This window comes from Mastomys coucha, unplaced genomic scaffold (genome assembly GCF_008632895.1).
Source record: "Mastomys coucha isolate ucsf_1 unplaced genomic scaffold, UCSF_Mcou_1 pScaffold7, whole genome shotgun sequence".
Lineage (NCBI taxonomy): Eukaryota > Metazoa > Chordata > Mammalia > Rodentia > Muridae > Mastomys > Mastomys coucha.
The window spans coordinates 42553820-42578685 of record NW_022196913.1 but is presented as its reverse complement, the minus strand read 5'-3'; the positions used below and the strand labels follow the sequence as shown (position 1 = coordinate 42578685).

Below are 24866 nucleotides of genomic sequence, written 5' to 3'. Positions count from 1 at the left end.
AAATGTACTACCAACATACACCACAGGATCAATTCCAAAACCTGGAGTGACCAAGCATTGTGGCACATGCCTATAATCCCAGTACTTAGAAGGCTGACAGTAATCAAATTCAAAACCAACCTGGGCTCAATGACAAAACTACACACAGAACACCCCTGCATGCAGAGATAACACTGGGGCATCCTACTGCCAAGAGCTGTAGAAAAGAGGAATCTAAGCTCTGGCTGCCCTAGATTAGGGGTAGAGAAATAATGGGGGAGGTACAGACCTCCTGCAGCCAGGAACACTCTACTATGGTGGTTGTGTGGTGATAAACCAGACACATCTGGTGAAATGGACTTAAAACGAGTATACTTTAGTATATGCACACAGTACTTCAAACAACTTACAACATACAAAATATTAGCCATTTTTAATTATCAAAAACATGAAATATATATTACTCACAGAACCAAAGTTTCCTCTGACCAACCCCCCAATCCTGTTATCAACCCCAAAACATCCTTCCCCACATATAATTAGGAATTTAGAATAGCTTCTAATGAACCTTTGAAAATATAATCATATACATATATACCTATAAAAGCAATAAGGGTTTTTTTTTGCACTTGAATCTAATACTAACTTAAATATACCTACCATTCACAATTCTCCTTTAGCATTACATTTTAAAGATCTAACTGTGTGAACATAGATCAAGGTTTTCGTTTGAATGACAATATAGTAATATAATCTATGAATACCTACACATAGTCTACTTAGCCAGGGCACTCCCCATTCAGAAAGCCACTTAGATTGCTATCCCTATCACATAACCCTCCAGAGTAGTGAGAAAGAGTAGTCACTGCAGGGTAGAATCTAGCCTCAACTTTAACTTTTACAATGAGAATGTTTTCATGTGTAATTTACCTATCTCAAGTACTGATTTGTGAGAAAGAAAACGGATATATACATGACCAAAAGAATGAAACAAATAGTAATAAGACTCTACTGAAATATAAGGAAAATATATGTGTACAGGGTGCAATTTTGACTCATGGTTTGAAGCATTTTATTAAAATAATAAGCATTACACAATCATAACAGCCATTTTCTCCTATGCAAAGATTATAATTAAAATATCAGCATATTTATTCCATAACTATAATTAATGCATTTATATTGTTTATATTTTTTGCTTTCTTCTTTTGTGACTATGATGTCTTTCTCCATCCCTGAAATAAAAAGACATAAAATTATAAGATATTTTAATAACAGCAATACATTTCCATCAGACATAAACCACAGTAAGCTAAAACAAGCATGTAGAACTGGACAATACTTTTTTTTTATGGAGACAGAGTCTCATTATTTAGCCTCAAGTACCCTTGAACTCATAAACCCATCTGCCTCTACTTCCTGAGAACAGGAATTAAAGACATGTATCACCACTCCAGGCTGGACAATATTTTAAGAGTAAAGAGGAAAAGTCAATTACTAAAGATTAAAATACAGGTAAGCAAAATGCGGGGGAGGGTCTAGTTAGAGAGGGGCAGAGAGATAAACACAGAATAAAGAGGTAGAAGAATAAAATAACAGAGGAGATTTCTACAAAAATCATAAGGAATCATTCTGAAACTAAAAAACATTCTGAAAGCCATAAGGAATCACACTATTATCTACCAAAAACAAAAACCAAAAAACAAAAAACAAAAAACATAATATATTTAAATACCTGTTTACAAATATATGGGTTATATGAATTTTCTCATATGGCTGACAATGCTCCAAAAGCCAAAGACCACCTAACAAAACCCCAACACTGGGCATGAAAAGCCTTCTTGAGCTGCTGGTGAGGGCTGTCCAAGAAACTCTAGAACATTACAACATTATTGCTATGGCCCTTGGTCACCTCCAGAGGTGCAGGGTAAGTCCCTATTGCTGAAGACGCCATGCACATCAGACACAGGAACTGACGTGAATGGATGGTCTCTCCCTGTAGACCTAGCTGGCTCTCATGGTACCAGAAGGCACCATGCAAGCTTCCAAAGGAGGGAAGCAAGCCAAGGTCCTACCCAGCTGTGATGCTTAAGAACCACAACAACCAGCAGCACGACACAACAGCCCTAAGGGTGCAGCAGTGGCATACAGACCTTGTCTGTAACCTTGTCTGGACCTAAGTCTTGCTCAATGAGAGGGAAATCATGCATAGTGCCCAACTACCCAAGGCTGGTGAACTCATGGATCTTGGAGGAGAACCTTCAACCACCACTGCACTAATCTAGCATAATCCCTAACTATATTCAAAATATTTGTCCTTGTGGCTCAGCGGTTAAGAGCACTACTGACTGCTCTTTCAGAGGTCCTGAGTTCAATTCCCAACAACCACATGATGGTTCACAACCATCAGTAATGGGATCCAATACCCTGTTCTGGTGTGTCTGAAGACATGATAGTGAACTCATATAAATAAAATAAATAAATCTTTGTTATTGTTGTTGTTTTTAGAGACAGGGTTTCTCTGTATAGCCCTGGCTGTCCTGGAACTCACTCTGTAGACCAGGCTGGCCTCGAACTCAGAAATCCATCTGCCTCTGCCTCTCAAGTGCGCCTTCGTGCGCCACCACTGCCCAGCAGTAAATCTTTTTAAAAAAATATTTGTAAGGTAAAGGTAATCCTCTTCCCATACGAAACAAACTTCTCTTTACAACAGATGGAGACCATTACAGAACACAACTACTAATCAAAATGTAAGGTTGTGAGCCCAGTACCAATGGATACTTTTACAAAACACTCCCATACCTAAGGCTCGGGGAGAGACTGTATCTCCTAGTAATCTCAGAAGCTATACCCATAAGGAGTCAGTAATACAGCTGCCTAAGCAAGACCTGAGCAAGGACAATAATAGACATGCAAAGTGGACTGGGGAAAGCCTATGAGGCCTCAACCTTAGAAAGGAACTACAGGCAACTAAGGAACTCTGACAGCAGGATTAACAGTATTCTGCCTAAAGAGCCACCAAGCAGCTAGACCTGAAAAATATATAAATAAGTAACATATAGACTGAGTAGACTATACTTAGGAAAACATATATGCATATACATATATATACATAACAATTAATGAAAAAAGTGGCCATGGATGTGAAAGAGCAAGAGGAGTCTGGAGGGAGGAAAGAGAAGGAAGAGGATATGATATCTCTAAAGTAAAAGAAAATTAACTCTGAATATATGATCATGCTAGATGACCAGAGGACTCATGTCAAATAGAATATTAAAGGCATAAAAAAAAATATGTTTAAGTGTCTGACTTCCTTATTCTGGCTGCTGTATCAACTTTGTGTAACTCACTCTATCTCAGGACTGAGTGCAGAAATCAGCTGTACAGGGACCGAATAGAGATCTCAACACTGAAAAGAGCCAAAGTACAGTTTCTGCCAGGGGGGAGGAGTTCACTGTGGGTTCAAAAGGGGTAACTAAGCAAACACTTCATTTTCATGAGAGAACTAAAGCACAGCTAGCTTTAGATCTATATACAGAATGATAGTAAGATTAGCAAAACTATCAGGCCAATACAAAAAGCTTTACTAGGGGCTTAGAGAGATGACTCTTGCTGAGGCTTAGGGTTCAGCCCCCACCCCACCCCCACCCCCAGACAACTGTCTACAGTGCCTGTAGCTTCAGTTCCAGAGTAGCCAACGCCTTCTTCTGGCCTCCACAGGTACCTGCACACATAAATTCATGCAGGCACACACACATATACATAAATAATTTTGTTTGTTTTTGTTTGTTTGTTGTTTTTATTTTTTTTCGAGACAGGGTTTCTCTGTATAGCCCTGGCTGTCCTGGAGCTCACTCTGTAGACCAGGCTAACCTCAAACTCAGAAATCCGCCTGCCTCTGCCTCCCAAGTGCTGGGATTAAAGGCATGTGCCGCCACCACCCAGCCTATATAAATAATTTTTTAAAAAACATTTCATTAATTCTTCTTTACCAGTGGCTCTGGAGAGAAAGGTCATGTGACAGGCTACTATTTGACAGCACTGTCCACATAAAACTAAGGAAGAGCCAGAAGTGGTGGTGTACATCTTTAATCCCAGGCATTTGGGAGGCAGAGGCAGGCAGATCTATTGTGAGCTTGAGGCCAGCTTGGTCTATATAGTGACTTCCAGGACAGTTAGACCTGCCTCAGTGAGACCATGCCTCAAAAACAAACTAATAAATCTAAATAGGGCCCTGGCTTCCAGAAGCTAAGACTTACTAGTGGAGAAGGAACTGCTGAGTGCAGCAAACAGTAGTGTGTTAGATAAAGCAATCCTTTTTGCTCAAATAAACTTTACCAAGCAATCATTAAAAAATAAATAAATAAAAATAAAAATTAGGCAGCAGGACACAATGCAAAATAGCAAAGATGTGGACAAGAAGTCAAATCAAGATACCTAGTGCAGACTCTTCTCTCCAGAGGTCATAGAAGGTACAAAAAACAAATAGAAACTGAGTGCTGAGAGCCTTTCAAAGGAATGAGAATTTTGCTGCTGCTGACTTTAAGAGAATTCACTTGGGCAGAAGAGCAGAAATGGTTTCACAGCAGTTAAGTTTAGAGATGTTCAGCAACCATTATTCTCTTGACAGATACCAGCAGGAACAGAAGGGAGGCAGACAGCAGAATGAACAAGCATTTGGACCTGTCCAGATGGTAAGCAGTAAGTAAATGACTATCTTATCTCTGGCGTAGGTAAATTTGGGAGGGTCATCCCACTAACCAGGACAGAAATACTGGGGAAGGGCAGACCAAGACACAGCTTAGTTAGAACTCTGGTGAATATGACACCCCAGTAGCTGGTATACAAGATTAGATATCAATTGGTTTAAATATATCATTTACTATTAATTCATATCTCTTAGTTATCAAACTATACTAACAAAGGTAAAACTGGATGTCTCTGATCTAACCACACTTCAATAGAAGACAGGTCTAAACAAATACTGTAAAACCACTTCACCCAGACATTATTTTCATATGTCAGCTTTGTGAGTTTTTTAAGAAAGTGGGGAGGCACCAAGCTGGTCACCTGGTGGTACAGGACTATAATCCAGGCTACTTGGCAGGCAAGAGGATCAAGGTCGAGTCCTTCCTGGGCTCCATAGTGAGTTCAAGGCCAGAATGATAAGGTACTGTCTCAAACATTAAAATAGAGAAAGGTAAGGTGTGTATGCAGAGTAGGGAAGAGAGAACAAAAATCAGCATAGGAGTTGTGGGGTGCATCTCTAGGATGTGCCGGAGACCTGGGACGGGGAGGAGAGGCCCCAGGGAGTCTGTGGGGATGACTCTAGCTGAGACTCATAGCAATGGCAAATATGGATCCTGAAGTGGCCATCTCCTATAGGCAGGCAGTACTTCCAGTGGAGGGATAAGGATACCAACTCACCCACAAAACCTAAAACCCAAAATGTGTCTTGCCGACAAGATGTGCAGATGGAACAGACAAAGATGGAACAGAGACTGAGAGAATTGTCAACCAATGATTGACCCAACTTGAGACCTATTCCATGCGCAAGAACCAAACCATTTTCATTATTAATGATACTCATTATACTTGCAGACAGGAACCTAGCATAACTATCCTTTGAGAGGCTCCACCCAGCAACTGACAGAAACAAATGCAGAGACCCATGGCCAAACATTAGACAGAGCTTGGGGAATCTTGTAAAAGAGTTGGGGGGAAGGACTGAGGGACCCAAATGGGATAGAGATGCCATAAGACCAACGGAGACAACTAACCTGGGCTTTTGGGGGCTCCCAAAGCCTGAACCACCAACAAAAGAGCAAGCATGGGCTTGGCCTAGGTTCCCCTACCCCCAGCCCCCACACATATGTAGTAGATGTGCAGCTTCATGTGGGTCCCCAAACAACTGGAGCAGGGATTGTCCCTGACTCTGTTGCCTGCCTATGGATCCTGTTCCCCTAGCTGGGCTGCCTTGTCTGGCCTCAGAGGAGAGGATGTGACTAGTCCTTCAGTGACTTGATGTGCCAGGGTAGTGATTCCCAGAGAGGACCTCCCAAGTCTCAAAGGAAAAGGGGGGGGGGGGGAGTGCGAGAGAAGCTGTGTAAGGGGGAACCAAAAAGGGGGGCTGTAATCAGGATGTAAAGTGAATAAACAAATTAATGGAGAAAGTTGAAGTTACAGCTCAGTAGTAGGGCACTTGCCTACCATGCATGGGTCTGTAGGTTCAATTTCCAATATCACAAAGGAAGGGTAGGGGGTGCAGTGTTTTATCATCCATACAGATCTAGGAACAGCATCCCTACGTGGGTACTCTGTGAGCTGAAGCACAGTGAATATGAAGAATTCCATTAATTCCCCCTCCCTTAACTTAGTCTAATAATTTATTCTTCTGCATTCTATCACAAAGTCAGCAATGCTGGAAAACTCAGGGGTAGACACTCACCTCTCTTTCCTTCTTCTTGACTCAGAACTTTTATCTTTATTTCTTTTTCGTTTGTGTGGGCTCCTACTCCGAGCCCTTCTATGTCGTGAACTTTCAACATCCAAATAACTTCCACCAGACTGTCGTGAATCTACTGAAGCTGACCGCCTTTCTTCATTCCTGCAGTGCAGGAAGAAGCATCCATCAGTTCCACTCACCAATGGTTTCCACTGTATACAGACCATCCACCTGCAATACTCCATATCATATCAGTGGCATAATCTTCTATTCCACAAAGGTAGCAGTCAAACAAACAGCCCCTATAATGTCTTATTAATAACGAGTTCCTTAATATGGCTGTTCATCCCCAAGACTGGCATCATCACGACTCTAAATACAGCAATTCTAAGCACTGACAATAAATACGCACTAATGAATTACAGTACTTACCAAGAGTCTTGGAAATGCTATGGTTTAATAATATATATAGGCAATGATTTAAGAGATGCTTTAAGCCACACAGTGATGCATGTTCACAATTACAGCACATGAGAGGCACACTACCAACATGCATGGCCTTAGGTTCGACATAAGTATAAAATAAAATAAAATAAAATAGGCAAGTTTTTCCTCAGTAAAGACAATGACATACTTTTCAGAACCATCTTCTGCTCTTCCTTGTTCTTCTTGCCAATGGTTACTGAGCTCTTCCATGTGCACCTTTATCACATCCCGAATTACCTTGGAAGAAGTAAAAACCCAATGTCAGATCAGGAAGTTGTTCTAAAATTTAAGATCATAAAACCAGAAAAGTAGGAGTTGGAGAAGTAGCTCAGGGGTTAAGAGCATCTGTCACTCTTCCATTGGACTGAGTTTGATTCCCAGCATTTATGTTGGGTGGTTCACAATCACCTAGAACTCAAGATTTGGGAATCTAATGTCTTCTTCTGGCCTCCTTGGGCACCTGCACTCAAGTGCACATACCCACACGTATACATGTAATAAAAATAAAATCTATTAGAAAAATCACTGCTTGTCATCACTCAAAATTTTACTAAGGGCTATGACATAATGTTCTATGAGATGCATGTACTTAAGAACTATAAAAAAGGCACTTGTCACACTGACGAATAAATAAATGGCAGATAGCAGTATTATTTCAATGTTAACTTTGAAGTTGGAATTATGCCATGATTATGTAAGAAAACAGCTTTATTATCTGGAAATACATACATACTTTTTGGGGCTAAGAGTCATGACATACAGAACTTACTCTTGAACAATTCAAGGACAAAATATGTACGAATACGGAACAGAAAGTAAAAGATGTACAGAGAGGAGAAATGGCTGCTGGGTAGCTCTGCCTAAAATGCCAGTCCTAAAGAAAATCAAGAAGTCTATACAGTGAGAAGTCTATACAGTGAGAAGGATATACAGTGAGAAGGATATACAGTGAGACACTGCCAAGAACAAAAGGGAATAAGGAAAGAAAGGTAGAGTAATGGAATACATGTGACAGGAATGCAGGAGGAGGGACAATCTGAGGGAGGGAGGGGACCCACAAAGGAGGCCGAGGCAATAGGAGACAATGGGGAGTATGTGAACAAGAGCAAAGCATAATGGCTTGGAACACGAAAACATCAGAATATGCAAATATATTTTTTAAGAATTTACAAAAGAAAAAAGGAACAGGAAGGTAAGGGTGAAAGGTAAGGCGGGCATGCACAGTTCTTTCTGCTGTGCTTAGTTTTCTAACTCATCTTTATGAGGATATGTGCACATGATTTTAAACCTAATAATTAAACCAAAATGAAAAATAGAGAATAAATGTTAGTTACTTCTCAGATGCTCTCTCAAAGAGCTCAAATTAAATCCCTAACCTGTGAGAACCACATGAAAGCTTCTTTTCTATCTTACCCACACAATCAAGCACGGGAAAACAGATAAACCAAAACAGAGCTGGCACTTCTCTCTTGTCCACCAAGAAAAGGTTTGAAAGTACAAGAAGTAGGGGTAATTACCAAAGAAAGGCACTACATAGCCAGGCATAACAGCACACGCCTTTAATCAAAGCACTTGGGAGAGGCAGGCAGATTTCTAAGAGTTCAAGGCCAGCCAGGTCTACAGGGCAAGTTCCAGGACGCCAGGGCTACAGTCAGACCCTATCTTGCTCCGGACTGACTTCAGTTCTTCTCTGCCTCAGTGAAACTTTCAATAGCTAAACGCAGAACAACACCAAACTCTCAATAAGGCCTAGAGCTCTCGATGACTTCAAGACACTACAGTAGAGAACACTAGGCAGTTCCTACAGAAGCCCTAGCTAAGCCCAGCCACCCCCAGGACTGACTTTTTAAAATCTGTACTTACCAAGGCCTGCTGCATTCATCACTATTTCCTGCCCACTTTCTCCCATTCTCTTCATTCTCATCCCACAGAAAACCCAAGGCAGCCCAGTGTGAGCTGGCAGACTATACACCACACACACACATTCCAGCTCCTGGACCTCATGCAACCCCAGTTTTAGATAGTGCTATCTGGGCTCACTGAAGCCCACCTAGAACACACCTAGCACAGGTCTGGCACACAGGAAAAGGCGGAAGTTTTCTTAAGCTTCCCTTTCCTTCAGAGATATGGCATCTCAGACCTCACAAGAATCTAAGCTTGTTAAGAAGAGCCCTCACACAGACTGTAACATCTGTTCATTTGAACACTAAAAGCTCAAGGATGACACCTTGTTGCCATCACCTCTGCACACCCCACAGCAGTGTACTATGCACAGTAATTATCATGTATAACTTTGTGCTAAAATTTGTCAAAGCCCAGAGCAACCAAAAAGACATATGGTGTAAAATGGAAGCTAGGATAGGGTAAAATGCAGACAAAGCCACAGAAGGGTATGTTATCAAGTGTAGAGGCAGGAGACAGAAAGTTAAGGGAATATAAAGTCCTTACACTGTGCAGTTCATTTAAGGATGCTTAAATAGCTCCATGAGAAAAAGGGCAACCTAAAAATGGTAAAGAATACAGGATCAACATGATCTCAAAGATATGAGACCAGAGACAACCTGGAGAAGAGCCAAGTACTTTTAAACCTAATAATTAAATCAAAATGAATGACAGAGTATGAAATATGCTAGTTACTTCCCAGCTGCTCTCCTAAAGACAGCTCAAACCCTTAACCTGAGAGACTCAACAACCTCTTCTGGCCTCTATGGGCACCTAAACATACATAATGAACATACTCAGGCCCATATACATATATGTAAAGTAGAAATAAATAAAATCTAAATAAAATAAAAAAGCTCAATAACTTATGCAAGTCACATAGCCAGTGACCAACACCAGAGTCAAAACTCAAGATAAGGAACAGGGATATGGTTGTACAAGCCTTTAACCCCAGCATACTGGAGTAAAAGCAGGAAGACCTCTGTGAGTTCAAGGCCAGCCTGGTCTACATGGTGAGTTCCAGAACAGGAAGGACTACATAGACAGGCAGTGTCAACCACCTCCCACTGCCCCAACCCCCAACCCTCTCAAGCCAAGGGCAGTTAAAAGCCCAAATTCATACTCTTGTCACAACACAGAACCACATTCTCAAAAGGAAGCATCTCTAAAAGGCTTTGCTACCTCCACAGATTATGTTAGTAGTGAAACCCCTTTGCCTGGCAAGGACAAACAGGGTGTGGCATTCTCAGGACACTTCAGAAAAATCTCTGGGGACATAAAAATAAGACTCAGAAAATTATGGGAATTTTTTTTTTGTTTGTTTTTTCGAGACAGGGTTTCTCTGTGTAGCCCTGGCTGTCCTGGAACTCACTGTAGACCAGGCTAGCCTCAAACTCAGAAATCCGCCTGCCTCTGCCTCCCAAGTGCTGGGATTAAAGGCGTGCACCACCACTGCCTGGCAGGAAATTTTTATTTTCAACAAAAGTACTATAAAAGTATGTGAAAACTTACCTCAGTGTATGACTTTTTGGTTATATGAACATTCTTAGCTCTATAGGACTGGCGTCTTCTTTTATAATCTCTCACTTCTGCCAGGATTTCCAGGTAAGATTTTGGACTTTTTCGGCTATTATCTAATGAAAGAATAAAATTATTATACCCTTAAAAGCAGTTAAATTATTTTATTAATGTGTGTGTATACAATTACATATAAAACATAGGTGTATATTTGTGGGTTTGTTGCTGTAAGTGAGTGTGTCTGGGGAGTCCAGAAGAGGGCATCCGATCCCTTGGAGCTGGAGTTATGGATAGCTGTGAGCCACCCAATGTGGGTAATGAGAACTGAACTTAAGAGCATTATGAGCTCTTAACTACTACTCTACCTCTCTAGCTCCACTTTGAAATTAAGAACTTAACAGTTAGGAATAATCCTGTGGGCTGGAGAGATGGCTCAGAGGTTAAGAGTACTGACTACTCTGCCAGAGGTCCTAAGTTCAATTCCCAGCAACTACATGGTAGCTTATGACCATCAGTAATGGCATCTGATGCCCTCTTCTGGTGTGTCTAGAGATAGCAACAGTGTACTTACATAAAACAAACAAATCTTAAAAAAATAAGTTTTAAAAAAAACAAAAACAAACAAAAAAAAATACCAAATAATCCTGCTTCCAAAATAATCTACATTATGTACAGACTTTTTTTTTTTTGAGACAGGGTTTCTCTATGTAGCCCTGGCTGTACTGGAACTTACTCTATAGACTAGGCGAGCCTCAAACTCAGAAATCTGCCTGCCTCTGCCTCCCAAGTGCTGGGATTAAAGGTGAGTGCCACCATTGCCCGGCATGTACAGACTATTTTATTTCACTCTTTTTTCTAGCCAATAGATGAACAGAGGTATTCAAGTCCATAGAGTAAATATAAATAGCATTCCTATAGATGAAGCATTATGCTAGAAGTCTGAGTAAAACACCATAGTAACGACATTAATTCATAACTAATGTCAATGAGATGATACACAATCACCTAACCCCAACTCAAGTGGCACAAAAATGAAATCACTTTACTGACATGCATGAGATGGAATGGCAAGAAATGTAAAAGATATTTATCCCAAACCTTGATTGACTTTAGCAGCCAAGTCTACAAACAGGTCACTATCATTTTCAATGACTTGAGGACCAGAGCGCTTTTTCTTTGTCTCCTCAATGACAAAATCATAAAGGGCAAGGCGATCCGCTTGTGTGAGATCACAAACAGATCGCTTGTGATTCAGAGGAACTTCAACAGGCACTGAAGAATACATTCCTAAGATAAAATAAGGCAAGAGTAAATGATTGGTGAAGCATGTGGACTTACACTCTTAAATATGTGCTATAACAATACAATAGTAACCCAAACTACTTTTTTACATACAAAGATGTATGCGGTAAATCGTGATGTTTCAGTGTCTGGTATTCTCTCCAACAAGGTTAAGACAGACTCCATGAAGTCAGGCAGCAATAACCACAACTCAAGCATCAGAAAACCTGTTTTCCCTTTGGATGAGGTCTGGACATGTTGCCATGGCTGCAAGGCAGTGCAGACTCTTGGGTTCAAGAGGTTCTCCTATCTCAGCTTCCTAAGTTGCTAGGACTACAGGTATACACCATAAGGACAGGCTAAGAAATCCTTTATATAATGATTTCTTAAATACAACCTCTATTACCAAAGTAGGAATTATTTTTGTGTATATGCTTTTTCTCATAAAAGCTGATAATATTTTTAATAGGCACTGCACATTTTTTTGTTTTTCTGAAAACAAATTAAGGAACTGTGAAGAATATGTAAAAAAAACTCTCATCTGAAACATTAGAGTAGATGTTCAATGCTCAAAGTTCATGATATCTGTGCAATGACTAGAGTGGGAACTGAAAAATGTTACATTAAGGCAAGTATGGCAGTACACACTGGTAATTGTAGCTCTCAGGAGACGGAAAGATCACAGCCAGGCCTACACACTAGAAGACAAACTGGGCTACACAGTGAGACTCTTTGATCCTAACATCTGCTCATGAATGAACAATAAATAAATACAATACCTTGATATGATGTATTAAAACATAGGAGAAAAATCGTTTTGAGACTCAAATGTTCTCAAAGAAACAAAATGACTGTAACTGTAAACAAAGCAATTTAAAACAAGTCTTCCTAATGAGAACTGAGAGCATCACCATTACAGGAATACTGACATTGGCTAGGTGGTCCTAAAGGAGTCAGAGCTGGCTCAGAGTACCATGCGAAACAGTAGCTCTCCACAGGCTCACTAGCATCTCAGGTAAGAAGCAAAAGAATTCACACAAGAGCTCTGAAGTAACTTATCCACACATTACGGAGGCCGCAGTGGTACCAAGGCTGTGGTTTCACAGACGCAGATAACAACACCTGGGCACTGTGACTGTCAAGGGGTTGGAATGAGTGGGAAAGACGGACCCCCTCGGAAAGCAGCCAATCACTCTGATGCTGAGGCACTATCACGAGACTTTAGGCAGTCAGGTGTCAAACACTATCATACAATGTAAGACTGGCTTTGATAGGCCTAATCCTTTGACTATCAGCTATAAAAAATCTGAGAGGAAAAATACAAAATTTAGAAGTTTAATAATCAAGCTCAAAGTTTTCTTTTATTAATCTCAAATTTCTTCATAATAAATATTTAAATTTCTTAAAATTCAATCAAAATTCCAAACCAAGACTTTTAAGAGTGACAGTTATTGAGATAAAGTCAGAAGTTTGAGTGATACTTTTAAAAGGATATCATTTGCAAAAAGGATACTGCATATCTTTAAATAAGGAGTACATTCAGGTTCCTAATTCCTCTTTATACTCACCCCAATTACTGAAAAAGAAAAAGTACAAAAAAGGTTAAGCAACAAACTGATTTTAAAAAAGGATAAACACTTAAACAAGCTTCATTTACAGTTAAGTTTTCAAAGCACAAGTTCCCATATGGTTTAGTGCTGTAATTGCTATAAATTTGTGTCTTCTTGTTTCATTTTTTAAGTTGTGGTAAAATATAAGCAGCATGTAATTCATCCTTCTTATCATTTTAAATTACACAGTTCAAAGTATTGTATCAAACTTTACTATACATACTTATCACCTCTGCCCATCCCCAGAACTCTTACCATTTCAAAATTAAACTTTATTTTATTGTAATATGCATTCTTCTTTATTAGTCACTTGCCATCACAGGGAAACTTACCCCCAACACAGGTATTATAGGTATCCATCCACACAGAGACAAATCCTAATATTAGATAAAGAAAACGAGGCCCATGGGAGAAAAATAACTGCCCAAATGGCCCTCTAAGATTCTTCTGCAGGACACTGATTTCAAATTATGGCCATGTCTCAAATATGTGTAATAAAATTTACAGCAACCAGAATGCTTAATATTGAAGAAAAAAGATAAACTTCTAAGTATAAAATTACTATTTATGATCAAAATTAATAACTCTGTTATAAAACTGGTCAAAGTAGCTGGGAAAGGAAATGCATAGTAGTCTGCTTACTTCCTGTGAAGGCAGCAGAGTGTAGGTCTGACCTGACACAGCAGGTGCAACGAGACCAGGACCACAGAAGGTGGTCCTTAGTCAAACGTGAAAATATCTAAGATGTAAGTAGACCACAAAGATAATTCTGATAAAAAAAAATGCAGAACTATACATAGGATTTAAATATGCTCTTAAAAGGTTACAGATTGCATTGAAACAGTTATTCAAAGAAATCAAATCTTAAGATAGAAGACTTCAAAGTCAAATAAAAGTTCTCTACTCCACTGAAAAGAGCTGTTCCAAGTAATTCTTAGATGGCCTGAGTTTAATCCCCAGCACCACACGCAAACAAACCAACCAAACTAGCTCCTGTGAAGAACTGGGCCCAATGTCTACATCTTACTGTCTAGTTCTATAAATTCACACAAGTGACAAGTTCTAAATCAATTACTTACATAAAACACACTTTGCACATTAGTTTTTTTCTTAGACTAGGTTACCAATTAATGTAGCTAGCCCCAGTTTAGCTCGTGCCATGAGTGTTCTCAAAATACAACAAGCATTGCAAAGACGGAGGCAGTCTGGGCTAGAGACCCTGTCTCAAAGAAACAACGAGGGAAGTTGAAGGGTGAGGGGGAGAACCTTACTGAGTAATAAGAACGCTGAAGGACTTTACATCAAACAACACAAGAACTTTATCAAACTGGCCCTCTCAGCCAGTTTGTTTCCTATTTGTAAAATACAGACACTGGATTAGATGGTCCAAGTAGTTTGTCAACTCCAAAGCAAAGCAAATTCATTAATCTATCTAAACCAGTCAGTATCTTAAAAGCCAAGCCTCTCAAAAACAAACAAACACACCAAAACAAACAAACTTCACTTTAAGAAAATATTATTTGCATTGGTCTATTAACTAACAGGGCCAATAAGCAGAAACAACTGAGATCATGAAAGACTTAAATAATCACTGATCAGTTATCTGTACATTTAAAAGCTGAGATGAAGTCAACAGACAAAAAAATGGGAACTTTAAAAGGAAATACAAGAAATATGCTTAGGATGGCAAGATGGCTCAGTGGGTAAAGATGCTTGACACCAAGCCTGACCATAGGAGCTCAATCTTTGGAAGCCACACTGTGGAAGGAGAGAACTAACCCCTGAAGGTGTCCTCGGACTTCTATACATCATCATGTCCCATGTGCCATCACCGTCCCGCTGCACTAGTAAACCAGTGGAAAATGTGCTTCTGGCTACTAGAAGTGACCAGCCCGAGACACAGAGGCCACCGGAAAAACAATCTTCCCTCTAAGGCCGCAGTCCACTCAAGAGAAATCAAATCCAGATAGTGGCACAGTGGCTTCTCAGAACAGTCCTGAGAAAGACTGGATCTCAACAAGGGGAAAGCCTGCCGTGATAATCACAGAAAGAGCGAGGAAGGACAGAAGGACAACCTTGGAAGGCGGAGCCAGTTGTGCTGACTAAACATCACATCCATATTAAAAAACCCAAACTCTTTATCAACTTCCTTCTGTCTGGGTAAAGCTCGTCTTTTAATTTTCTAAGAACCTTAGGTTTTTTGTTTTTGTGGGGTTTTTTTTGTTTTGTTTTTTTAAAAAAAAACCCTCATTTCTGGCAAATTTCAAGGCAGACATATTTTGAAGAGCTCCAAAGCTGGGCATGTGTAAGAAGACCCCCAAATGCTCTAAAACTACACATAAAACCTATGTGCTCCTGTGTTCTTTTCCTGAGGCATCTAAAGTCTCAAAGGGGTCAAATCCAAAAAGATTACAAATGCAAACCTAGGAGGGACTATGCTGAGAGCAACAATGGAAAGTAATCTTTTAATGCTATGTACTGTGTTTCAATGTTCTCAACAAACTCTCAGGGTCAGGTACTTGCACCTGAACAGAACAAAACAAGACACTGTATCCAGTACACGTACTCACTAAATAATGTTTAGAACTTACCACAAGGCAACCACACCTAACAGACAATGCCAAAACAGCACCCAGGCCGAGGGAGTGCGAGGGAGCTACAATGTGCCTGAGTAGGAAACAGCTGACGTTGGAACAATGTGAGCTATCTCATGTTAAAGGTAAGACTGTAAAGTTGGAACAATGTGAGCTATCTTATGTTAAATGTAATGATCCTGAGAAGCACATACAACTTGTGGTTACAGGAGAGCAAACACCTTAATTCACGAATTAGCTAAAACTACACCACCACTTACTTTGGCTATAACAATCACCATCTTTTCCAGCTGTAGCCCTAGCTTGTTTAATTATCTGGAACTGGGAATCCTTATCTGAAAAAGAAAAGCCAACATCACTAACTATAATCTCAATAAAAAAATATAATCAGGCATTCAAGATTAGCAGCTACAAATTGAAGAAACTAATAACTACTATCAATTACAGCCCAGACACCATTTGAAATATATTAGATATATTGTAATTTTTTTTTTTTCCGGTTTTTCGAGAGAGGGTTTCTCTGTATAGCCCTGGCTATCCTCGAACTCAGAAATCCACCTGCCTCTGCCTCCCAAGTGATGGGATTAAAGGCGTGCGCCACAACTTGCTCAGCAGATAAGAGAGAGTCTAGGTCTAATCTCCACACCCACAAAAACTAATTAAGACTCCCAGGCAGTCAAAAGGGCAACGCCTCACCAAAAGTTACACATCCATCTAAGGGGAATCAGCACGTTCTGTTTCTTGAAGTCTACCAAGCACATGTTTCCATCTTCCCCGGCATCTTCAGTCCACTGTATGGATTGTGATCCCATCCTCCTTCCTATCTTCGGTTATATTTTTGTTATAACCAAGAAGGGAGGCATGTACTCTGTTGTATAATTTGTTTGTATGTTTTTGTAAGATGGGATCTATTATTGTAACTCTGGCTGTCCTACTCACTATAGACCAAGTTGGCCTTGAACTCACAGATCTACCTGCCTCTGCCTTCCCACCAGGCCTGGCCCACTATACCAAATTTTACAGGATCTTTATTCTCAGTTAACATAAACCAAGTCCATTTTCATATCATATGAGGTATCTTCACTGTGTTAATTCCTTAAGGTATTAAAGGTCATAAGCATGTCTATAATATCTTTTTTTTTGCTAATTTAAAAAGAAAAATACAAAACTAGGCTAATTTCAATTGTAATCTAATATACTTACTCAAAGTAACTGAAGGAATCTTCAAATTCTCATAGAAAAAAGTAGGATTGTACATTTCATCCTAGACAGTGAAAACAAAAACAAAAACAAAATTCAATTAATATTTTTAAGGATTGCACAATTGGCTGTTTTAAGATCTGAGATAAATAATACCACAAATAAATAACAATTTGTGATGTTAGACACAGTATCATCTATACTACAAGGGCTCACATGATATTATGTAGTAAACAAACACTACCTCTTCCTCTTTGGTATATCCCAGTTTCCTCAATCTGCAAGATTCCATGTGCTTTGTTAGTGATGATGTAGGCATGCGATGATTGGAATCATAAGGGCATATGGCGATTTCATCCTGTAAAATTAACAGGAGGGGGGAAAACAGCATTTAAACAATAGCCTAGTATTTCCTCTTCTGTGGGCCTTGATCCATGTGGGTATCTGTATTAAGAGAGGGAGGAAGGGAAGGAGGCAAGTCATCTTTCTCAAGCCTCTGTCCTCTCTACAGCCCTTCAGAACTTAGCATTCACTAGCTCCACAACCTCACAAATAGCCACTCCTCACCTCGGCCACCAGTACCTTACTGCCACTGATGCCAAAGAACATGTCATACTTGAATTAGAGTTCCTAGTCATGATCTACTATCCGAAGCTGTCAACCTGATATCTTTGCTGTTATCATATGCACATGTGTGTAGGGTCTACTAAATCTAAAAGCTCACCTATTTGGCTAGCCTGGCTAGCCAGGCTAGTCAATAGATCCCCCACTTTCCCAGTACTGAGGTTACAGATGTTTTTACCACTGTTCCTGGCTTTTACTGATTCTGGGGAATTCTCATGCTTCTAAAGCAAGCACTTTTATCAGCTGAGGCACCTTCCCAGCTTTTGTTTTGTTTGTTGTGTAGCCCAGGCTGGCTTTGAATTGATGGCAATCCTAACTCATCTTCCATAGTGCTAGGATTACAGCCATCCATCACCTCTTAACCGCTGAGCCATCTGTCTAGCCCCCACACAAATTTTTAAGAATATACTTTTCTAGATGCTTTTACAGACCCACCATAGTCTATAATAACTTTCTAGATGGCTTACTGACCCATCATAGTCTATAATAACTTTCTAGATGGTTTACTGACCCATCATAGTCTATAATAACCAGTACTACAAAAATTTCAACTTCACCCATTACAGACTTTGCTACACAATAACAGCTGTCACTTCTTTATCACCCACTGTTACCATGCAAGCTCTACAAGCACACAAACTGCCACTACTATTTTCTAAGCACTGTTGCAGAAACATGGAAATTGATTAATTATCTGGACTGTATCTATCCTCAAAACTATCAATGTCATTTACCAGAATTTTTATGCCAGTTACTCTAGTGAGTATCATATAATCTTGTACTTCACAGTTTACCGTCTAATCTGGGAGTTTTATGAAGCAATTAAGCACACAAAACCTCAGAAGCCAGAAGGCCTGCATCCAAACCCCACTTGCCAATCCCACAGTGATGTTTTTGTTTCTTCATTTGTAAAATGCTGCCAATCATTCTAGCCTTCTTGGGTTATGAATTTTTAATGAAGTAATGTACTGTCATATACAGGGCGTAAAGTGTTAATATCATGCTGAGTAATATCTTGATAATAAATGAAGGTGTGGTGCCCCCCCAATGATCTGGAAATTTCATAAAATTACCTAATTCATATCTCAAACTTTTTCAGTTGTCCCCCTAATCCATTTTACAGCATCATTAGTAGACTTTAAGCTATGAGCTATATATTGATTAATTCAAAACTCCAAATATACTTGTAAAGGTACAATGGAGGGTGTTTTTCCTTCCAATTTCCACTTCAATTTTAATACGGTTGTGATTAGCTTATACATAAGTTGTATATATCTTAAATATTTCCATTGATATATGACTTAAACCTTGTTATTGCATCATAGTAAATGAAGAGGGTATTAAGAAATCACCGCACAACACAAATTCCCTTTATCCTGCACCTACTGAAACAAGAGTCAGGATAATCCACTCGAATGCACTCCTTAGGGATCAGCTGCTGGCTACCATTCGTTAGGGGCGTCCTTTAATCATCCCAGAATCCGTACTGTCCGAGTGGGAAGCGTCCAGGTTTAAGGTAAAGAAAAGTGAACACTGAATCTAACGCAATGCAGAATCCTTATGACATGACGAAGCAAATCGCCAAACCCAGCAGCAGCATCCCAGGGACATGTAGCCTACGTGCCCTGTCCTCCCCCTGAATCGCACCGGGATGGAGCGCTCGGAGAGACCTGGGCTCCACCAGCGCCTTTCCTACGCGAGCAGCCAGCCGCCCGGGAAAGGCCGGACGACCTCGCCCCTCACCTCGGCCTCCACCTCGTCCCCGGGGTCCAGCTGATCCAGGCTCCATCCCAGGGATGCCGTCACCTCCTCCAGCGTCCGGCGGCAGCTCTCCACGAACTCGCTCAGCTCCTCCTGTAGCCGACGCCGCTCTTCCAGAGGAGGAGGCTCGGCCTCCATGATCGCAGCTCACCTCAGGCAGGAAGTGGCCGAACTGCTGGGCGCGCACGGGATTCTGGGAGCTGTGGGCGGGGCCTCTGGATGGCTCCAGCCTATAGGGAAGAGCCGACGGGCAGGGCGGAAGCGGTGGTTTTGAAAGGTGTTTTCCACGCACTTCCCGACCAGGTTTAGTTTGCTTAGCCGGTTCGAACTTGCGTCCTAAGTTTGAGCATCTTTCTGCCGCTCCTTCGACGATTTTAGGAGAAATTATTTATATCGGTAGGAAACTTTAAAGAACTACACAAAAAGTATCAGTGTAGCCTTTCTCCAGCTCATTGGCTTGCTTCTTTCAGTTACTCTCTGCCTTCATAGCTTTTAGATTCTTTACCCCAAACGTTAGTATACACATCCTCAGAACATTTTCTTACATAATCACAATGCAATTATCAAACAGAGAATTCATGAAACAGCTGTTTAAATTCTTCTTAAAGCAATTTATTATGTTTTAACCAAGTGACTATAATTAGTTATTATCTCTTAATTTAAAACAGGGCCGGTTAAGAGCACTGACTGCTCGCTCTTCAAGAGGTGTCCTGAGTTCAATTCCCAGCAACCACAAGGTGGCTCACAACCATCTATAATGGGATCTGATGCCCTCTTCTGGTGTGTCTGAAGACAGCTACAGTATACTTATATACATAAAATAAATTAAGTCTAAAAAAAAGAGAAAGAAAGAGAGAGAAAGGAAGAAAATACAGCCTCCTCTCTTCTCCCTCTCCCTCCAGTTACTCTCTCCCTTCTTTAAGACAGAGTCTCACTATCTAGTCCTGGCTCTCTGGCCTGGAACTCACTTTGGAGACCAGGCCAGAGATGTGCCTGCTTCTGCCTCCTTAGCCCTGGGATTAAGACCTTGCACCACCAGCCTGGTCTCTCTCCTTCTTTTAAAATTGAGTTATTGGGTTTGAGAAGGACTTGGGCCAGTTGTCTTGTAGCATATTCTTCGTTCTGGATTTATCAATTCTCCCAGCCACTACTACCACCACCACTTCATAATTAAATTAAATTTTGACAAGCTTTCCTTCATACTCCAGGAATTAGGCATTCTTCACATTTGACTGGTTTTAGAGCTGGGGAAGAACTTTTTCAAGTTCTTAGCCTGAAAGAAAATGGGCCAGACTTCAAGAGCTGCCTGCAGTTCTGTGTTCCATCCACAAGGGAAACAGTTCTGGCTCCATGGACCTCAGACAATGAAGCTGGGGGAAAACCTGAGCGCCGGAGCTCCCCTCCCACTCCCCCCCCCCCCCCCCCCCCCCCATCATCCCACCACCACCACCACCCCCACTGTAGACTCCTCCGGAGCTGGGGAACTGTGTGTGCTCATAAGCACGATTGCTCCATGGGATCTGTTCCATGTTCCTTGAGCAGTCCATGAAGGAAAGGCACAGTCACGGTGCTGGGGTATTTGAGAGACCAAACTCCTGTCTGAGTTACATTTGGCTTCTCATCCTGGGAGTGGTGATGCTGAAAAGGCCAGAGCTAGCCTCCAGTGGCTGTATTCAAAGTCACTAAGTGATCACTGGCCACACCGTATTCACTGACACTAAATGTTTGCCCAGTGACAGTTTATCAGTTTGTAAAACATCCTGTACATTATAATGTTGTTAACAACATAGAGTACTGTAACTTTCAGGTAGTACTCATACATGCTGGTTTGAATATTTTTTTAATGTAAAAAGTGCATTTTTAATGTATTTTGCTGCATATGTGTCTGTGTACCACATGGATGTCTGATGTTGGAGCAGTTAGTTATATGATCATTTTCTAAAAAGGAATTTGATATAGGTAAGCTCAATTCAATAAAAAACAAATATAAACATTTTTGCTATAATAAGATTATCAAAAGCAGGTTTATGAGCCATCCTGGAACTTCCCATATGATTGTGTCAAGCAATCAATTTTATAACAAGTGTATCAGCAATAGAGACCTTACAGATGGTCTGGGCATGCTTATCTAAAGAAAGGTCATTGCTAATAAAGATACATGCTACATGTTCGTAATAACAATTACATAAAAAAACACTATCCTCACACGTATGCTCAGGCCCATCTCAGGCAATTCTAGATTTTGTCAGCTTGACTGTTAACACTAACCATCATAGTATAGTGTTCTGTCCACTTCTCCATTTTGTTACTTATTTCACTGAAGAATTGGGCAGCGGGGGTGGGGGGAGGGGAGGATGAGGGGAAATGAATTTAAGTTTTAAAATTGAGCATTATTATTATCATTACAGTTCCTGTTACTATCCAAATTTGTCTGAATTTGGCCAGCGGAAATCATCTTCTTCCATCCCCTATGTCTTTGACACAGCTCTTTATTATAGTGTCTTGCGCTATGCTTTATACCCAAATGTATCTCTTCCCTTGTAAGGTCAGCATTTAATCTCCCTGTATTGTTTTTTTTTTTTTAAAGATTTATTTATTTATTTATTTATTTATTAATTATATGTAAGTACACTGTAGCTGTCTTCAGACATCCCAGAAGAGGGCATCAGATCTCATTACAGATGGTTGTGAGCCACCATGTGGTTGCTGGGATTTGAACTCAGGACCTTTGGAAGAACAGTCAGGGCTCTTAACCGCTAACCCATGTCTCCAGCCCTCCCTGTATTGTTTTGATCCCCAGAACTGAATCGCTCTTATATTTCCATGTCTCCATATCGGATCTGTGTTCCTTTCCCACATCGTTTACCACCAGTGGAAGAAATAGAAAGGGAAATTTTGGTGGCCAATCATTTCCAAAGGCAAATGGCATAGTTCCCACCTTTTAATTTAAAGGAAAAAAAGAAGTAACTTTATCCACTAACCGACAAGAAATGACTATTATGGAGAAAACATGGCAGCAGTCAAAACCAGCCAGGTTTGAGCTCTAGAGCCATTATTCACACTCCTCTCATGCTGTCTTTTCATTTTATCTTATTTTCATAGTTCATTTTCACAGTGGTAGTTGTTAGATCACAGACCAGCTAGTTGACTCCCCTCCCCCCACTCAAGAATTCCCAGAATTTTGGCTGCAGCTGATAAATGCCTGCTGTTGAGGTTAGGGCACACAGATGAGCTGGAAGCAAACCAACCTAGCCCCCTCCCACTCCCATATGTGCAAGGTAAATTTATGGTTCTACCCGGTACCTGGCTCCTTGGCATGTAGGCTATGCCGGATTAAATAATATGATGTAGAATTTCATGCCAAGTCTTCCAAACTAAAAGTCAGAGAATCTCCTTTATTTGAGGGATTTCCACAGAGGTTTGTGCTCTGTCTGCTCCAGTTCTCCCTGTTCACGATGTACCTGAGGGAGACCTTTTCTACTCTTTCATTTTAAAGCTATCTTTCCTAATGCTGTCCTACCCCAAGGCCTGACCATGGTCCCTAGTGGTTGTGAGGTTTTCTCTCCAATCGATCATGTCATGAAAAAAATGGTTCTTGGCTTCCTTCCTCATCAACCCCACAGCTTCTTTCCTTTTTCTGTGGCTTGTACCAATAGAGGAAATGTGAGAACAATTTTGGAGATGCCATAATGACTGTTGATGGATTTCTGTTCCTACGGGTGCCCGGTGTGTGTGAAACAAGTCAAAACTCAGCCCAGGTCAAACATGAGCTGTGCTGGTTAACTTTTGTCAACTTGACACAAAGAGTCACCTGGGAAGAGGGAATCTCAACTGACAATTTGTTTCTATCGGGTTGGCTTGTGAGCGTGTCTGTGAGGCATCTCCTTGATTAATGATTGATGCCAGCAGTGCCACACCTGGGTAGAAAGTCCAAGATTATAAAAGCAAATGATCTGGGCAAGCCGTGGAAAGGAAGCTGGAAAGCAGTGACCCTCCATGGTTCCTGCTTGAGCTCGTGCCTTGGACGGTAACCTATGAGACGTAATAAGCTGTTTCCTCCCCAGGTTGGTTTTGGTCAGTACCACATCATGTGTGTGAAGGCCATAGGAAAACTCTGTGGACTCAGGTCTCTCCTCCCACTTTTCATGGCTTCCAGGGATCAAACGCTGGGCTTCAAGCTTGCACCACAAGCACTCTTATGCTCTGAAGTATCTTGCCAGCCTAACAGTCCCGTCTCATCTCAGAGTTTAGTGACAACTTTTACAGAAACCTGGAGGATGTAGGAAAGATTCACCAGCTGACCCTGCATCTCTGGTTGCTCTTTTAACCTGAGGAACTAATACACTAATACTAACTACACTAATACTACAAATCTGTTTTATCACCTTTGTCCTGTTGCTAATTTCAGCAAGCTCACTTTAATTAAACAGATGTAGGGTTTTTAAAGTTAGTATCATATTGTATAAAGTATACTTACCATTCCTGTTGAGACTAGAGTCATCCTATATTTGGTCAGTGGAGGCTAAAGATGTGCTCTATGTGTCATTGACACATCCCCATTAGTCTTTCTATGCAGGCTTCTGTTATGGGCTGAGGAGGGTTCTCCCACAACGTCTATAGGGCCTTTAAAGAGATGAGATCAAGCAAAAGTGTGAAGTTGAGGTCCTGATTTGATTTTTATGTAAGTCTTTATTAAAGACACTTCTCTCACGAAGCACAAATGGGAGTGAGACAGAGGCTAGCATGACTCTGTGCAAAAGTGACGTGCAAACCCACAAAGCATTCCATCTTTTTTTTTAACCACAAAAATAATGGCACATCCATGCTCACTGCTGCACTAATCATAGCAGCCAAGATACTGAAGCAGTCTAGGAATCGACAGATGAATGGATCCAGAAAACCTGGTAAATATACATGATGGAATTTTACATATGTTTGGTAAGGTGCACGGAAATGGACAGAACTAGAGATCATTATGGTAGACAAAATAAGCCAGATCCAGAAAGACAAACATCATGACATCATGGTTTTCCTCAGATTTGTGTGTGTGTGTGTGTGTGTGTGTGTGTATGTGTGTGTGTGTGTGTGACAAAAGAAAGGATAGAGAAGGTGTGACCCAAAGGGAGGGAGAGTGATAGAATACATGTGACTTAAAAGCAGAAAGGGCTGGGCAGTGGTGGCACATGCCTTTAATCCCAGCACTTGGGAGGCAGAGGCAGGAGGATTTCTGAATTTAAGGCCAGCCTGGTCTACAGAGTGAGTTCCAGGACAGCCAGGAGTGTTCCACGGAAAAACCCTGTCTTGAAAAACCAAACAAAATAAAATAACAACAAAGGAGAAGGGAAGGGCTCTATGGGGAAGGGGGAACCAGCAAGGGGAGGGAAAGGAGGAAGAGTGGGGGAGGGGGAACCAGCAAGGGGAGGGAAA

General features: G+C 40.8%; 1 protein-coding gene across 1 annotated transcript; it reads right to left on the bottom strand.

The window, feature by feature from the left end:
• Window positions 1–1024: 1024 nt before the first annotated feature.
• Window positions 1025–19603, bottom strand: Snrnp48 (small nuclear ribonucleoprotein U11/U12 subunit 48). Its single transcript, XM_031358917.1, has 9 exons — window positions 19422–19603; window positions 17299–17412; window positions 17058–17118; window positions 16115–16189; window positions 11468–11656; window positions 10364–10485; window positions 7059–7147; window positions 6428–6586; window positions 1025–1214 (listed from the first exon to the last, which is right to left on the bottom strand). The coding sequence occupies exons 1-9, from the start codon at window positions 19575–19577 to the stop codon at window positions 1166–1168; spliced, it is 1014 nt and encodes a 337-aa protein (XP_031214777.1). The 5' UTR covers window positions 19578–19603; the 3' UTR covers window positions 1025–1165.
• Between the last annotated feature and the right edge of the window lie 5263 nt (window positions 19604–24866).

What these genes read in the sequence shown, in the direction of transcription:
- Snrnp48 (XM_031358917.1), bottom strand. Translation starts at nt 19,577, where the DNA reads ATGGAGGCCGAGCCTCCTCCTCTGGAAGAGCGGCGTCGGCTACAGGAG. An exon ending in TGGTGATTGTTATAGCCAAA is followed by an intron (nt 11,657 to 16,114) that starts GTAAGTGGTGGT and finishes ATTTTATCTTAG; the next exon opens with GAATGTATTCTTCAGTGCCT. An exon ending in TCAAGAAGAAGGAAAGAGAG is followed by an intron (nt 1,215 to 6,427) that starts GTGAGTGTCTAC and finishes TTTTTATTTCAG; the next exon opens with GGATGGAGAAAGACATCATA.